The 18,614-nt window shown below is 39.6% G+C and overlaps 2 protein-coding genes across 2 annotated transcripts in view; both read right to left on the bottom strand.

Moving 5' to 3' along the window:
* Positions 1-18,614, bottom strand: part of LOC311302500 (uncharacterized protein) — a 64,531-nt gene that overhangs the window by 42,437 nt on the left and 3,480 nt on the right. The gene's annotated exons all lie outside the window — the stretch shown is intronic.
* The window catches only part of LOC311302206 (uncharacterized protein), a 34,903-nt gene continuing 32,377 nt past the window's right edge, over positions 16,089-18,614 (bottom strand). Inside the window, exons 7-10 of the mRNA XM_084427897.1 lie at positions 17,474-17,502; positions 17,308-17,382; positions 17,095-17,166; positions 16,089-16,967 (exon numbers count right to left, since the gene is read on the bottom strand). Coding sequence (XP_084284023.1) covers positions 16,857-16,967; positions 17,095-17,166; positions 17,308-17,382; positions 17,474-17,502 — 287 coding nt within the window. The 3' untranslated portion in view covers positions 16,089-16,856. The remainder of the gene's footprint in view (positions 16,968-17,094; positions 17,167-17,307; positions 17,383-17,473; positions 17,503-18,614) is intronic.

Genomic DNA, 18,614 nt, shown 5'->3' with positions numbered 1-18,614 from the left:
AGTTATGCACTGTGAAATTACAAATTACAGTAATGATGTGATATTAAGTAATGGGGGAATGTAGTGTTTGTGTATTAGTCAGGAGATGGCGCTGTAATCCACATGTTGTCGCCTATAAAAGGTGTAGAGTAAGAGCTGAAGTGTGTTGTACAATTGCTGACCATTATGTTGGATCACTTTAGGATTTTAATAAATCTATAAGAACTGAGAACTTTCTTGGCCTCATGCTTACCAGGATTTAAACATTACAACATCAGCAATTGCTGGTATACTGGAAATCTCTGAACACATCTAGTGTGTGTAATCAGAAATGTCCTGTATCTGATCATCTCTGTGCATCTCAAGTGTATGGACGTGTACGGGGTTTTCACACACCTGAAGTTTCACTGAAATGTCCAATTAAAACCATTTTGGGGACAAATGTGGGCAAAAAAAAAAAAAAAAAAAATATATATATATATATATATATATATATAAAGTCCACTTTTTTTTTGTATGTTCCAATCAATCAGCTGTGCACACACACACACACACACACACACACACACACACACACACACACACACACACACACACACATGCACACATTATAACTATGATTATTGTTTGTTCTTACCTGTTTATTCTTACTTAACACTTACTTGTTTGAGTTATTGTTGTTTATTCTTTCCTGTTTGGTACCAATTCGTTTCTTGAGTTATAAAAATTTGATGTTTTTTTATTTGAAATAAATGATAAATGATCAACTACTTTGTCGTTTCCTTATAGCATGGTCATATTTGTCTAAGCATATTTTGGCATCTTTGTATAGTCTCACCTAACACAAATATTTTTATTTTTTTATCACAATTTCAACTTGTGATAAAGTCAAATACTTACGTGGTTAAATGCATAATAACAGTGTTTTATAGAGTTCAGCCTATATGCAGCCATTGAGTACTATAACCATCTTGTTACTATTAATATTATTGATATTTTTGTTAATTTTATACCAACATAAGACACCAGATGTCACCAAAGTCAACACATTTTTAAGTTTTAGCTATCTGAATTTAAAGAAATTATTTTTTTTACTGAAGTTAAAGAAATATTAAATATAACATAAAAATAAGCATAATTTAAATAGAAAATATGGTTTTAGAGGTAAATAAATTCAAAAACACCCCAAAAATAAAAATAAAAATACCATAAATTGATAGTTTTTATTTGATCGAAGATAGTGATATAACATTTATTTAAAAACAATTGTTGGATCACACCTGAGACCTCTGTGCCCACATGTGCAAGACCTCTACTAGAGTAAAACGAATGAGTTGAGTTCAAGAGGAGCACTCCAAGGGGGCTCTTTACATATCTTTGATTGTGTATTTGTGAATACGGCAAATCCCAGTTATTGAGCCAATTAATAACTAAAAATAATTGTTTTGATGACCGGAACTGGCAAAATTGTGCCAGAGACCTTGCGAGAAAGAAGGACCTCAGAGTGATATAGTTTCCTGATCTAAGCGGGTAAAATATAACCAGAGTTTAACAGAATAATCAAATATTCGTTCACGTTAAATGATGCACAGACATCATTAAAATCTTTTTCATTGATGGAGTCGGATGAAATAACGAGTCAATACATGTGAGAAAATATATTGCATTTAATTTTGCAGTGTTGCGAAAAGGAAAGACAAGTAATACGCAGAGAAACCTTCCCCGTATTATTGGAAACCCTCATTGGACCAATAGACGGGCTTACAGGGGTAGGAGACCATTTGTCTAGAGACCACCTTCCTTTGTGTGCCAGTTAACTCTTAAAAACCTTATTACCGTTTTTTGTACTTGTTTGGAAATGAGGCATTTGTACCAGTCGCACCGAGACATTTCAAATGATACCAAACATGTATAATACTCGATGATAATCATTCACATTAAACCATATATATTCTTGTGTGAGTTCTGGTGCTAGAAAGAGTGGGATGTGAGGGGAAAACCACTGGGGCCCTGGGCCCTGGGCACTGCCTGCCATGCTTTTATGCTCCCAAAAAGGGAGACTGCAGACTGCAGACTACAAACCTACCATCACCGCACCGTCCAGCGTGCTCTCAGCAAGCGTCGGAACCACACGATGGTAACTTGCACCATGACTTTGGACCCTCACGGACCCACCAACGGACTCATTTTTCAACCACTTCAAGAATTGTCCACGATTGCAACTGACCATGCAAGTATTTAATGAGGTGCTCTGAAAATGATCAGCTGTTGGTTCTTTTCATACTAAAATAGATCTTGCTCTAGAGGTCCATAACACTCACCACTTTACCTATGCATGTTTGTATGGATGAATGTATGTAAGTATGTAGTTATGTTTGTTTGTTTAGTTTAGTTATGTTTGTGATTTAGTTAATAAAACTTTTTGCACAATTATGAATTTGATTTCTGATCCTCTGTTTGCATACCAAGTCCCTTTTACGATCTTGATCTTGTTACATGCTCTAATTGCTGTACAGGCTAAGGAATAATTATTTTTCAGTGACCATGAAAGATACACTTTCAGTAGAATAAAGGAATAATCAAAGAGTTCACTGGAATTGATTAATTGATTGTAATATTAATTTGGCTTACCTCAAAGTTAATCTAATTAACTGACCCAAATATGAATAATTAATCATAATTGGTAATTATAGATTATTATTAATATTTCCCCTTTGAGCTAATATCCTTACACATTAAAACGACTGAAAACGCGGATCACGTGACCATTCACCAACACTGGGCATGCGCGTGCCGATGTATACAGGAAACGGATTGACTAATCCTCAGATTTGATGAAGAAGAATGTAGCTAACGTTACCGCTGCAAAGATTAAAAATGTCGAAGACCAGAGATTTCTTTTCATGGACCGATGACGAGGTGGAACTGTATGTTTTCTTCCGGGGACGGGTCATGTGATGGGTGGCTGACGAATCAGGGAAGGATACGCCATGACCGATGACACCCAATCATAGAGCCGAGCGTGAGCTTCTGCGTCATCGTTTCTAAAGTCCTCCGTTTTGACCCGTCAGGTCAAATGATCCCTCATCTTAGTTCCTGTGAACAGTCTGGCTGCTGAATTTAACCATCTGTAACCAAGACAGTGTAGTGTGAGGTAGGCCAGCGTACAGAGAATTACAGTAATCCAGTCGAGAGGACATTAGTGCATGAATCACAGTTTCAAGGTCTTTACTAGAAAGTTTTTCACTTTTGCTATAGATCAGAGTTGAAAAAAGCTACTCTTTACAACAGCATTTACATGCTTGTCAAATTGGAGAAGAGGTTCAAAATAGACTCAAAATAGAGATTTTTTGCATGATTGTCTAGGTTTTTACTTATGGGATCTAGCTGTGTTTTTATGGAGTTGTTGGTAGCAGCAGGACCTAGTAGAAGCACTTCGGTTTTATTTTCATTTAGTTGCAGTGAGTTATTTGTCATCCAAGTCTTGACTTCGTTGAGGCATGTAAAGAGGTTGTCTAATGAAAAATAATTTCCTGGTTTGATTGGGAGATGTAGTTGGAGATCGTCAGTGTAACAGTGATAATTTATGTTATATTTCTTGAATATTGAGCCTAAAGGTAACATGTAGAGGGAAAACAAAAGAGGGCCAAGAATGGATCCCTGAGGAACACCACAATGGATCGGCATAGAGGGTGAAGTAAATGACCCGATATTTACAGAGAAGGTCCTCCCCTGTAAGTATGAGGCGAACCACTGTAAAGCAAGGCCCTCGACTCCAACAACATACTCCAGTCGTTTCAGAAGAATATTATGATCAATGGTGTCAAATGCGGATCTAAAAGTATCAGAATAGTAGAAGACCCAGAATCCAACATGACATCATGACTTTGCGTAAACATACACGCCACTTTCAAGTCAAAAGTGGCGTGTTATTTATACGCATTTTGAGCTATCCGCATGTATGTTCACGCCGAAACGAACCGTCATCTTCCGTCTACGCCAGGGATGGGCAACTTCGGTCCTGGAGGGCCACTGTCCTACAGAGTTTAGCTCCAACCCTGAAAAAAACACCTGCCTGTAATTTTCTAGTAATCCTGAGGACCTTGATTAGCTTGTTCAGGTGTGTTTGATTAGGGTTGAAGCTAAACTCTGTAGGACAGTGGCCCTCCAGGACCGAAGTTGCCCATCCCTGGTCTACGCCGTTAAATGTCCGAGCGAAACGGAGCAAAATGTATGTGAAATTAATCATGTTGGTCCCCTTTGGAAAACGTGTAGATGTCACAGTTTAACAGCCTCAGACGTGAATCTTACACGTACCATTATCCCCGGACGTTTGCTAATCCTACCATCTAATCATAACCATTTCTTAAAACTACGTAGGCTACAATTATAAAGAAAAACAACAGACAGACAAATATAATCACAATAATTTATTTAATGAGAAAATGTCAAAATCGGTACCAAAAGTTGTTCACGTGACGATGTGTCCTCTCTGGCAGTGTATGAGGTAACAGAGCAGAATTTAACTTATTAATTCAAATCCATGAAAATGTTAATCCGTCTTCGGTTCGGTTCGCTCTGAGGGCTGCCGCCTGCGCGGCAGTGCGCGCTTCATTTCAAATGTGAATGTGCATGACGCAATCTGTGACGAAGCAGGCGAGGCGAGAGCCAATGAGCGTTTGATATTACTGCCGTAACCATAGTAACCTGTCATAACGCTTCTTGAGGGCGCAATTTTTGAATTTGAATTCATAACACGCGCGGGGTTTGACGTTTACGGTCAAGATGACGATTACTGGATAAAGGGCTGAGTTTGGATCTTTTTCTTGCAAATAATGGATTCTGAAGGTTTGGAATACATCAAGCTAATAAAATTGGTGTGTTTTGTGAATCGATGTTGTGTTGTAAGGTTAATTATTGTGATTATACATTTTAATATTGTCCATAAAATGGGTATGTTTAGGTGTGGGAGTACAGTTAAGGGATCTTACATTTATAATCTATACATGGTATTAACCCCAGTGACGGGTAGGTTTAGGGACGGGTTTGGGGTAAGTCATATATATTTATATAGAGAGTAATGTAACGTTAAGTCAACGGCGTTGATAAACACGCTGAAAAGCGATTATGCGTGTTGATAGCACGCCAAAAATGGAAATCGAATTGGCGTGTCATACATACGCCATTTCATGAGATCAGCCTGCAGAATCAATGGACAACAGAATGTCATTTGTGACCTTCAGCAGTGCTGACCCAGTGCTATGCAGTGCTCTAAAACCACATTGAAATGGCTCTAGAATATTAATAGTATCCAGGTATGAGGTAAACTGTAACCATGCAGCTTTTTCCAAAATCTTTGAAATGAATGGGAGTTTAGAGATAGGCCGGTAGTTGTTATACACGCTGTGGTCAAGGTGATGTCCTTTCAATAGGGGCTATGAGCTTGTTTAAAACTTTCTAAAAAAAAAAAAAAAAATTATTAAAGAGCTATTTACTGTAGCTAAGAGGATGGGGCAGATAGTGTCTAAAACCTCTCTAAACAGACGTCCAGACAATTCATCTGATTGACAGAATGTGAATTTCATCTGAGAAATTATTTCAAGTAATTGAGATGAAGACACTGGTTGAAAGTTTGTAAAGCTACTGGATGTAACATCACATGTTAATGTGACTGCTCGGTTAAGGAACAGATTGTGAATGGTGAAGTTTGCTTGTCTCCTGATAAGACCACAACTGTCCGTGCTGCACCTTTACAACCTGGACCTTCTCCATCTTTGCCATGGGAAAAGGTGTCTGTTGTCATTTCTGGCCCATTTGAAACCGCTAAGGGACCGTTCGGCAGGGCCGGATTGGGACTCATTTTCAGCCCTGGAGTTTCATGCCTTAGACCGGCCCACTTTAGTTCCCGACTGACTGTTAAAATAATGTAATTATTTTTGCGACTTTATTTCACGCAATTCTGACTTTGTATCTCGCAATTCTGAGAAATAAAGTCAGAATTGCGAGATGTAAACTTGCAATTGTGAGATAAAAAGTCGCAATTATCTTTTTTTTTTTTTTTTTTTGTGGCGGAAACAAGCTTCCATACCCCTCCAACCAAAAAAGAATCGAGACAACCCTACCCCTTCAAGGGAACGCGCAAAATGGAGGGGTAGGGGACAAGGGGTGAATTGGGATTGAGCCTAAATCTGCAATAGTGCACTGTTCTGTACAGCCTTGTAATTCATCGTATTTTTAAAAAATATCATTTTCTATTCAGTGCAATAAGTACACAGGGTTTTATAAATACAGAGGTCCCAAAAGTGATCTAGGGGGCATATTATTTTTCCACTGTCATTGGCAAAGAACATCTGACTGTGTTAAATAGGAATCCATTGTAATAAAGTTATTCTCATTATTATGCAATAGGCTATTGCTCTACCTGCTCTCCTCTCTCTCATCTCCATCTCCTTCTCTCGTTCTTCTTCTCTCAGTCTCTTTATCTTTGCCTGTAAATCTCCCCTTCCTGAAGATTGATACAGTCTTTGTAAAGTGATTATTTATGTCGGTCGTTTAAAATTTCTATCGTAAAACAGCCGTTTAGTTTAGCCACTTGCACCTTATCTCGTGAAGCGTCGCGTTGGGATTCGCGCGCGGCCGCGGCTCGCGCTTCTGTGAACTTAAATCCCGCTTGCTTTGATCGGTCATCTCAAACATTTTGCCATTGCCGACGAGCGGTGTTTGAGTGCTGAAGCAGCTCAGATGATGAGGTCGGTTATCGTCGCGATATGCGAATCATTGCAGCAGGAAATATTAGGCAATTATTTCACAACGTTCATTATACACTCAGGAAAAATTACCGAGGTCCGGATCTCGGAGACCTCAATGGTCGGTACGGCCCTGACTCGTAGGCTATTTGGCCGCTTGAGTTTCTAGAGATATTTTATTATTCTGGCCTTTTCAGCGCCGCCTTTGCGCCTATAGGCTATTATCCATGTTTTGTATCTCTTATTTTTTGTTCGCACATGAGCTAATAAAGTGACTTTATTTTTATTTTTTTGTGGGGCTGCGATAAAATAATAATAAAAAAAAATAGTGGGGCTGCGCTATGACTGGAGCCATAAGGAAAGCATTCAACCCAGTGCCATGACAACACCGGCCCTCCTGGCCAATAAAACAGACCGGCCCACCGGGAATTTTCCCGGTGCTCCCGATTAGCCAATCCGGGCCTGCCGTTCGGTATTCATGGAATAGACCACCGGAGGAAAAATAGGGGAACGTCATATCTTTTATTCTTTGTTGAGGGGAGGGTCACCCAACTTTTGTATTCATGAAAACAGCAAAAGAAATATTATTTTAATGATAAATATTTTTCTATGTAGCTCCATGTAGCTCTCTCAGTCTCGGCCCCCATCGCTATCAGATGGGCCTGACCCAACTAAAGTCCAGTTTGGCGCTGTTTGGCAGTGCCCATGCGCTTCGGGCGTACCCGCTCAGAAAAAGTGCATCATGTCAGAACAGAACGCCGATGAAATGTTTACCTGGCAAAGCTTTAAAGCACGAGCAAATAATGAACTTTTGTGATTGCGCATAAGTGCAGAGTCCTGTGAGTGTAACTCTACCGCTGCGTTAACATGTGATGTGGATGTACGTGGAGTTTTACAGTATTGGGACTGAGGCGCCAGAACTGCAGCTGAGAGAATGTGTGCTGTTGCACGATACTACCATCTTTAGTTTCCATGCTTATTGTGTTTCCACAACAATGTCAGTGAGTAAATCTACTGAAATGGCCATAACAGTGGAATGTGATGTGTAAGCTGAGAAAGCAGAGGTTAATGCCCGTTTCACACATCCTCCGTGTGCAGTGTGTGTGCGGTGTGTGTGAGCAGCACGCTATAGTGCTTTCACATATGCTGCGTTTGCAGTGTGCAACTGATCCGCGGCTGTACCACAAACACTTACTCACTACTTTTATTTCAAATCCACTTATCAGCAACTTTTATTAAAAAAAAGTTTAGTCAGCATTGCGTTTCTCTTTGTACACATACAGTATACACTCTTTAATAGACGTACGTATTTATGTTTAAACACAATTTAAACAACGTATTATTCAATGCATTACTTCTATATAGATTTATATATTAAGTTGCTCAAGCAAGTGGTCAAATATTTAACCATGTACTTGTATTAAAATCGCAAACATTTTAAATTAAAACTTAAAATTGGAAAAAAGAGCCGACTCTCATGCCTTTTCTTTAGCATTTAAATTTTAATGCAATAAATCTCACATGTCACAAAGAACTTGTTTTTCCACCTCCACCAATGAGACGAGTGTTCGTAATGTCGCCTTGTTGAGGTAAAGTGTAGTTTTCCTTGCTTTATCCCGGTCTTAAAGTAAAAAAGATGACGGTGAAAAATAGTAGTAATTAATTAAATACATTTATGGTGAGATTACTACATTTTATTTAATTAAATGCATTTATGTTGAGATTATAACATTTTCATGTCAATCTGTGTTCATTTTGACCACGCACCATGTGGTTAATGTTTAATGCAATTGTAATGAATATCTGTTAAACAACATAACCTTGTTTGTGATGTTCACAGAAAATGAACAAGAATGAACTTTGGATGGCCTAGGAGGAGTAGGCCTACTACACAAATATAATTCAACAAGTTTTTAGAATATAGAATATTTTTAAACAAAATAAATATATTGAAAGCCTATTATCCCGGCCCCGGTGTGATGTGCGAGTGGAGGAGGCACGTGTCTCGCATTTGACACGTGACGCGTTGCATTTTGTAACACAACTGCTTGACCAAGGGCCCGGCCAGAGATTTATAGAATTTATTTAGAGACAATAGAATATTACTGTTGCAGAATATTAATTAGGGGTTCAAGCATGAAATGCTGAAACCCTATTGTAATTGTAAGGATTTGTAAAACGCATCGTGCAGGACAAACCGTAAGGCCTAGAGACGTGAAACCTGGCCAGATAGTAGGCCTCAATTTGGGGACAACCTATCAGAGTATGACCCCGATTGGCCCATAGGTGGCGCTACAGCAACCAAAAGTTCAAAATTGCTCATAACTCTTAGACCGTTTGTCCCAGGATCAAGTGTCTTATATCGTTGGAATCCTTGGCTCAAGGCGGACAAAATGGCTATCTCCGATTTGGATGTAGGCAGGGAAAATTTTCTGCTATGTCGACTTTTGTCCAAAACCTACTTTTGCGAACTAGTCCCTGGTTTTTCGCCCGATCGGAACCAAACCAGTCTAGGACAATTCTCTGGACTCTCTAGATCAATAATTATCAAAAAAAAGTTGAACTTTGGCATTTGGGTGGTTGTAACAGGGTCATTTAGAAAAGGGGCGTGTCAAAATACACTCAAAAGCCTATAAATCCCAACGGGACACTCAGAACTTCACAAAAATTGATGAGCATATGTGTCAGAACATGGTGAGGAAGCATGCAGAGTTTCATGGAGATCGGACCATAGGTGGCGCTATAACTGGCAAAAAAGCCTTCATTCTTATTAGGGGTTCAAGCATGAAATGCTGAAACCCTATTGTAATTGTAAGGATTTGTAAAACGCATCGTGCAGGACAAACCGTAAGGCCTAGAGACGTGAAACCTGGCCAGATGGTAGGCCTCAATTTGGGGACAACCTATCAGAGTATGACCCCGATTGGCCCATAGGTGGCGCTACAGCAACCAAAAGTTCAAAATTGCTCATAACTCTTAGACCGTTTGTCCCAGGATCAAGTGTCTTATATCGTTGGAATCCTTGGCTCAAGGCGGACAAAATGGCTATCTCCGATTTGGATGTAGGCAGGGAAAATTTTCTGCTATGTCGAATTTTGTCCAAAACCTACTTTTGCGAACTAGTCCCTGGTTTTTCGCCCGATCGGAACCAAACCAGTCTAGGACAATTCTCTGGACTCTCTAGATCAATAATTATCGAAAAAAAGTTGAACTTTGGCATTTGGGTGGCTGTAACAGGGTCATTTAGGAAAGGGGCGTGTCAAAATACACTCAAAAGCCTATAAATCCCAACGGGAAACTCAGAACTTCACAAAAATTGATGAGCATATGTGTCAGAACATGGTGAGGAAGCATGCAGAGTTTCATGGAGATCGGACCATAGGTGGCGCTATAACTGGCAAAAAGCCTTCATGCATGAAATGCTGAAACCCTATTGTAATTGTAAGGATTTGTAAAACGCATCGTGCAGGACAAACCGTAAGGCCTAGAGACGTGAAACCTGGCCAGATGGTAGGCCTCAATTTGGGGACAACCTATCAGAGTATGACCCCGATTGGCCCATAGGTGGCGCTACAGCAACCAAAAGTTCAAAATTGCTCATAACTCTTAGACCGTTTGTCCCAGGATCAATTGTTCTGTGTTTTTTACTTTGTTTTTGTGAAGCACTTTGGGCAACGCGAGTTGTATTAAACTGTGCTATATAAATTAATAAACAAACAAACAAACAAACAAACAAGTGTCTTATATCGTTGGAATCCTTGGCTCAAGGCGGACAAAATGGCTATCTCCGATTTGGATGTAGGCAGGGAAAATTTTCTGCTATGTCGAATTTTGTCCAAAACCTACTTTTGCGAACTAGTCCCTGGTTTTTCGCCCGATCGGAACCAAACCAGTCTAGGACAATTCTCTGGACTCTCTAGATCAATAATTATCGAAAAAAAGTTGAACTTTGGCATTTGGATTGCTGTAATAGGGTCATTTATAAAATGGGTGTGGCAAAATGCAATCAAAAGCCTATAAATCCTAAACAAAAACTCAGAACTTCACAAAAATTGGTGAGCATATGTGACATACCATCATTAACAAGCATGCAAAATTTTATGGAGATTGGACCAAAGGTGGCGCTATAACTGTTAAAAAGCTTTAAAACCATATATTTCCTATGGTAAATGGTCTTTTTCATCTATTATGTCAGTAGTTACATGCTTGCTAAATATATCTTAATAACTTTTGATGCTTTTATGCTTAAAGGCCTTAAAGGCCTTAATTGCTTGAACCCCGATAAATGCTGCTTGCAGCTTTAATTACAGTTTGAAGTGCATCAATAGCCGGACTACTAACAGGTCCTGCAAGAATGTCCACATGCTGTCTTTATATTAATCCTGCATTGACTGCTTCCCTCCACTGGAACTGATTTCCCCACACAAATGTTAATGCTTAGATGTTAAAGCTAGAGGGCCCTATCTCGCACCCAGAGCAATTGACTTTGTACACCGACGCATGTATCATTCCTATTTTCAGTGTTGGGGTAGTTACTCAAAAAAAGTAATTAGTTACTAGTTACTTCTGTAAATTGTAATGAGATTACTTTACTAGTTACTGCATTTGAAAAGTAACTTCACTACTTATTACTTTACTTTCCCGTTTCTTAATTTACTGTGTAGATACATGAACAAACATCATAGCCCTATCATCACTTAGCCTGTCCGCATAGTGTTTATAAATGTAGCCTATACAAAATGGCATGTAAAACCATATGAAAGAACAATATCCATGTCTGCACAAAGAAATATGCCTCACTGTAAAATCCACAAACAACTGGATAAAAGGTAAAATGTCCGCGGTGGTAGACACATAATCAGGGCTGGACTGGGACAAAAATAAATCGGCCCTGGCATTTTGGCCATAATAATAATAGCACACTAATAGACAAATATTGTAAAACAAATGCACTGAATTTTTTTTTTTAAGTTTTGTACTAATTTCTATACTTGAAAGAGATATAAGCACATGCTCTTTTATTTTGACGGAAACTGCATCAAGCTTTTATTTTGGCGGAAAACATGGTTTACAAACGCGTCTCATTAAATTTATAGTAAATTACGGTAATCGTCAACTATGCAGATGTGGAAATAGTGTTTTGAAAGTAACTGTTAGTTCTGCTTACCGCAGGCTCTACACTTTCTCATCTCTGTCCTGATCCTCCTCACTATCCTCATCATCATCACTGGAGCTGATGAAGGTCCTGCTGCTGCAGAAAACATTTTGACACATTTTACAGCGTCTGCTTGAAGGGCCTGTGTCTATTTTTCACAATATTTCTCTGCACATTCCTTGCGTTTCTTCTCCATCTCTTTGACAGATACACACTGACACACTGCACGCTCGTTTAAAGCCCAAAGGGGGAGGTGTTTAAAGATGTGATTGGACCAGCCCAGTGTCAATCAAGAAAAGATCCAATGGGCCAAGGTGTTTCATGGGCCGGTCAGCTATCAGGAAAAAAAAAACTGACGCAGACTTTAACTAATACATTACACCGGCACGCACTTACTTAACCCAGCGCCGCCAATTAAGCAAAACGAATGGGCCGTCGATGTACGAGTTTTATGGTCCGTTAAGAAAAAAAACAGAAAAAGAAAAAAAGAATGAGGTGTCGGCCCTAAAGGCACGTCAGCCCACTGGGAATCTCCCGGTAGTCCCGATGGCCAGTACTTGCTGCCTGGGCATAGACTGCATTTCACGCGAATATTTTTGTCCTTTCGAGCAATAAACTGAAAGTAATGTGAATATCGCCACTGGCCGAAACCCCGTGTCTCCGTCTCCATTTCCCGCTCCCCTTTGCACCAGCAGCTACGTCACTCACATCGATCTCTATGACAACGGTGCCCAGGGAAGCACACACACACACACACACACACACACAGGCATGCACGCACACCACTTAAACAGATCAGAGCTTTACACGCAGGCAAACACGGCTTGGGTAACGCAGGAAAGCGTGTTACTATAGTCTAGTAAAGTAGTGTAGTTACCTATATAAAACAGACCGGTAGCTGGGATGGTGGAGCCCTCCTCCTCTTTATTAAAACACTGTGACCTTTTAGTGGCTCGAGTAGTTTGTAATGTGGGGCAAGGGGTTATTCCTGTTAGAGTGATTAATGTAACAGATAATCCTCTCACCCTTAGGCAGGGGACAAAGATTGGGACCTTGTCTACAGATGTAGTAGTTGGTTCTGAAGCAGTGGCTTTCAGCCAACAGAATGAGTTAGAGGTGCCTGGAGGGGGGTCTGTGGATGGTCTCTTAATGCAGCTTGGGTTAGATCAAAAGGGACTGTCTATGGTTGAAATGCAGGCCATCCGTGAGTTGTTGGTGCAGTACGCTTCAGTGTTTAGTACCGGAGATAATGATCTAGGGCGAACCCACATGACCTTGCATCAGATTAATACCGGGGATGCAAAGCCGATTAAGATACCTCCACGTCGGGTTCCGTTGCATTTGCAACAAGAGGTACATGATCATATTAAGCAAATGCAAGAAAATGGGATCATACAGCCCTCATGTAGTCCATGGGCCGCTCTGGTTGTCCCAGTAAGAAAGAAGGATGGTAGTTTGCGCTTTTGCGTAGACTACCGGAAGCTGAATGATGTTACAGCTAAAGATGCCTACCCCCTTCCCCGAATAGATGATGCCCTGGATAGTCTGACTAACGCAAAACTATTCTCCACCCTGGATCTTGCCAGTGGTTACTGGCAGGTAGAGGTAGATGGTAAAGATAAGTGCAAGACTGCTTTTTCCACAAGACATGGGCTATTTGAATTTAACGTTTTAAGTTTTGGTCTTTGTAACTCACCTAGCACCTTTCAGCGCTTAATGGATTTGGTTTTGGCTGACTTGCAATGGACTACGTGTTTAGTATATTTGGATGACATTATAGTGTTTGGTCGTTCGTTTCAGGAGCATTTATCGAGATTGGGGGAGGTATTGGCTAAGTTGAAGGCTGCAAATCTGAAGGTAAAACCTTCTAAGTGTGATTTGTCTGAGTCTGTCCATTACTGTATTAATATTATATTTAAAGCAGTTTACATATGAAGCGCAAGAGAATGACTTTCAACACTGTATGCAAATATATCCATAACATCCATATAAATGAAAATAAATCTGGCTTTTTATATGTAAAAAAACAAAACACATTTTAATCTAAGCTTGATTATGTCACTATAAGCGCTCAGAGTTTTTTCTCTGTTTTCTGAGAAGAAGAAAATAAAACAATGAACAATCCTCTGTAAGTTTTTGCTATTGTAAATATTGCTGCAGATTGGCTCTAAACTCATCAGTATTTTATTCTAATATTGTCGGCATCTCTATTTCCTCTGGGTGCTTCGAGTCCTTCCTCCCTGCAAAATAAAAGCATTGACTGACCTCTCATATGTGTTTGCATTCTGGGATACCTGGCTGTCTCAAGTCCGCACAAGTCACCTCTCGATATCGAAACTGAAAGAAAATCTGATCATAAACCACAAATCCACCTGAGATCCGTCGCAGCACAGATTTATGTTACAAGGTAAACAATACTTTTTCACCATTGACACGAGGATGAAGTTATACTAGAGGTCGCTCTGGCGTTATGCACAACCATGCTATGGTTAGACAACTATAAAACTTTGAATTTACACAAATAGGCTGAATTACCTGTGGAGAAGAAAGCAGGAAACTTCCGTTTTAAAATCTTTGCTCCTCATGAGCTCTTTTCATCTGGGAAATTACTCCAATATTGACTTTGGTCTTGCTGATTTGCCTGTGGCGTTGACGTTTTAATTCTCTCTTTCAAATGTGAGTACACACACACACACACACACACACACACACAAACACTATCTTTCAAATCTGCCGGCAGTCGCGAGTAATCTCGCCCTCGCATTCGTCTCGGTGTCACTGAGTGTAAAGCGCGAAAGGCGAAGCTTGAGTTTCCAGGTCTGTCCCTCTTTGGCGAATGTATTTTCAAGATGGAGGCGCAACATTCGGGCGACTCGCTCGTATGTATTATAAATGGCAGATTTTACGCTTACGAGAATACTTTATTAGTTGGTGGAAGTAATTACACATGAATGAGCACATATACTTTTGATAGAACAAAGTGTTTTTTGCTAAGAATCAACTTAAAAAGTTACACAGTGTAGCTTTAAGTCACCGGCCATTGGCATGTGTGGCAAAAAGTTAGTTTAAGGCCCTGTGTGTAAGGATCATCTAGGGCTGCATTATCAACCAAATTTAAGCTGGAATGGTGAATCGGCTCAGCATTCAGAAATCACGAAGTCTAAATAAAATATTAATATGCAGAGTGTGTTTCCCTGAACTCCAGGAGTGGGGTTATGTGTCGTGGATCATGAGAAGGAATGACAGATGAGACTCTCTTGTTGATTGTAAGTTGTTTTGTTGTTGTAAAACTCTTTTGTTTGTTTGTTTGCAGTTACCGGTTGGAAAGTGTTGTTAATGTTAACTGAATCATTCAGGCAAACGACCTAGACATCTGAATTAAACTGAATCATACAGCAAAAGTCTTCTGAGACGCGTCTCTCTGTAGGCAAGGGCGTGGTTAGCTGGTTCCCTCTGACGTCACAACTTCCAGTAGGAAGATTCAACTGCAGTCGCCACTGTTCAACCTGAAGAGGGCAGCACTCAGACGTTTTACACCATATATTGTAGAATTAAAACACTAATGTAAATAAAATTACTTGAATCAATGAACAGCATTAATAAAGCCCCAGTCTTACAGATCATTAACTAAAAAAAGTTGTTTTAGGGTTTAGTTACCCTTTAAGGATCAGTGTATTTAAACCTTGAAAGTGTAATGTGACAACATGCCCCATAGGTGGGGTTCATTGTAATATGGACATATGACAGATTAAAATGTTCTCATCAAAACAACACACAAGACAAACTAAAATACTATTATTAACTTTTTCATGTAAAATAATGGCATTTTTTAATAATTAAAAACAAACAAATGTTTGAATTTGTCAACAAACACACTACAAAACACAGCTATACAGCATGGTTCAAAATATAACAATAATTAATCATTTCTGAACATTGATTCTCAATCTTTATTGGCCTTTTTCTCATGTTCGCAGGCCTATTATGTTTTCTCATGCAAAATATATGAAAATATAATATGAAATATAAATATGATAATTTATTATAGTGTAAGTATTATTATTAGATTGAGATATCTAAATTATACTGTATAACAGTCATATATTATCAAGTTAAACCCATAGGTGTCATTTACACTGGGGACATGTCCACACCACTTCTTGAAATGGCTGATTTTGTCCCCACCACAAAAAATCAAGCGAACCAAGAAATGTTAAAGGTTTATTTGCACAAAATAAAACATGCAATGCAGTTTAGATACAGAAAGAAACAATGTACATTGTCCAAAAAAAGTATGGACCACTTTATGGTTTCCATGGTGCCGCGTCATTGCTTGTCACGTGACACACCGCAGCAACAACAGAGCTGAATGAATGATGATCTGCTTTTATGTCATTTTTCCTTTTTTATTCAAAATATTCACAAATTTGTTAGATATGGCATGAAATATCACAAAAGTGTTCACAAGTGGAAAAAAGTCATATCTGACATTTAATTGTGACATATACACACTGCAAAGTAATTTTTTTAAAATATTTTATGACTATATAATGTGAGCAGACACTGATATAATTCTCAGACGGACGTCTCTCTGTAGAAGAAACAGCGGATATACAAGCTGAAGCAAGAGGATCATTTCAGCATGAGCTTCTGCATGAAGATGAAGGTTTTCAGACAGAAATCCAGCGGATAAACAGACTCCAGTCATGGAAGAGGCTTGAGAGACACTAGATTGAGTCTGGCCTGTATGAAACACATCAGGGCTTCAGTCTCTAACTTTACTGTGGCTGTGATGATATAGATGAGACTCTGTGCTCTGACCAGATGATGATTCACAATAAATCTCATTCATATTCACAGGACATTCAACAAATATCTGCTCGTTCACACACACACACATATATAATTCCTCCAAACCCCAGAGCGATGAAATCTTCCCGTCTGCTCATGATATGATGAGCTCATGATCTGGATCATTAATGTTTATTAGTGAAGGTCTTGCTCTTGTTCACAGAGGCGTAAAGTTGATCCTGTGGTTGATCTTCTCTTCTTCTGATGGCAGCATAAGTCACTGTATCATCATGATCCTGAAAGCACAGATTCTGTCCATCAATGTTTGAACCAGTGCGATTATTATTATTATTATTATTATTATTATCAGAGCATGAGCTTAATTTATCTGAGAGTCAAACTCAGGTGCTGGTATCTACTCACACTGAGTGATTTTACTGGCTTTGTATTGGAAGAAGTGACCTCAGAATAAGTCACATCATCATCTGTCTGCTCCTAAACATCAATGCAAACATGCAGAGAGTCAAGTTTAACACACTGAACAGACATATCTCTCTCTATAACATGTAGAATAACACAACAGCTTTTAGTAAATCACATTATTGAACGTAATGTTTGGTGATTTAGTGGACTCACACTGGCTCTTGCAGCGGGAGGAATGGACATGTTGATCGTCTCATACGTCCCTGTATGATCATCCTCATCTTTGACCTTCAGAACAAACAGTTAAACTGCATGAGTGACACTTTATTGAGCTTTAAAGACATTAATCAAATCTAAATCACTGCATTACTGAACTCACCGCAGAGTCGCCAGTCCCTCTTTTATTATCTGAAAACAAGTGCCTCATGAAATATGAGTATTTATGATAAAACACACATGTACAAAACACAGAATCTTAACAATAAGATTTTGTTCAATCATTAAAGTGAGTGATAAAAACGTCTCGGTTACGTAACCTCAGCTCCCTGAGATAACGGGAACGAGTATTGCGTCTTTGCTCGATGCTAAGGGGGAAACTCCTTTTCTCAGAATTTTGGAGCCTTTAAAGTCCGCGTGAACCGGAAGTTGCAAACGACTTTTCTCCAGTGTTGTGACGTATTTCCCAGCGAAAGGGAATATTGAACAGAGGGCAGGGTTTTACTCTAGCGCTCCTCCTCTCCATCTCTCGCTCATTACAGACTAACGGTTTGAGAGGAGTGGTTAAGCGTTTCCCAAACCAAGCCGTCAAACCTACATCATCAGAGAAGGGACGCCATTCCAGACCGGAAGTAACTTTTCAGACTTTGATTAAAGATTACGATGGCAAACATTTTTTTTTCTGTGAATTAACTTGCACGGATTAATTTTTCACCACAAGACTAGTAACATGCGCTAACAAAGTAAATAGGGTCAATTTTGATTTCAGTTGGACTTTAATTAAAAACCACAGCGCCACTGCAGAGCCATAACAGCGCAGCGATCTGAGCGCGTCTATTGGCTGGTCAGTGGGAACTGAATGAACCTATGGCGAAGCAGCGTGTCTGTGTGAGCCAATCGTGGCGTGGCGGGTTGGGCATCTGCCTATAAAACCCTGCTCATTTCGCCAAAGGAATCACATTTAATTAAAGGGATCCTTCAGGATTTAGCATTAAGCTTTGTATTAGTAGAAAACCTGTAGTATTTTCGAATTACCGTGCTTTCCACCCTCATATCCCCCTGAGACGAGAGATTTATGTATTTTTGGCCAGAGGTTAAAGACTACAGCCAGTAGGAGGAGCTGTCCCACATGTGTTTAACCCACCCATAGAGGGATCTCACTCACAGAATGTACACACAGTGTCAGCCATCTTTATTTGGAAGCTAAGCTAGCAGGCTCTTGTTCTGTGGAGAAAGAGGAGTAGTAGGGGTTACCATCCTCTTTTTCCCAGACATGTCCGGCCGTCGAGATTGTCCAAAATTTC

Source organism: Rutilus rutilus (assembly GCF_951802725.1).
Source record: "Rutilus rutilus genome assembly, chromosome: 1".
Classification (NCBI taxonomy): Eukaryota; Metazoa; Chordata; class Actinopteri; order Cypriniformes; family Leuciscidae; genus Rutilus; species Rutilus rutilus.
This window is presented reverse-complemented; position numbering and strand designations above follow the sequence as displayed.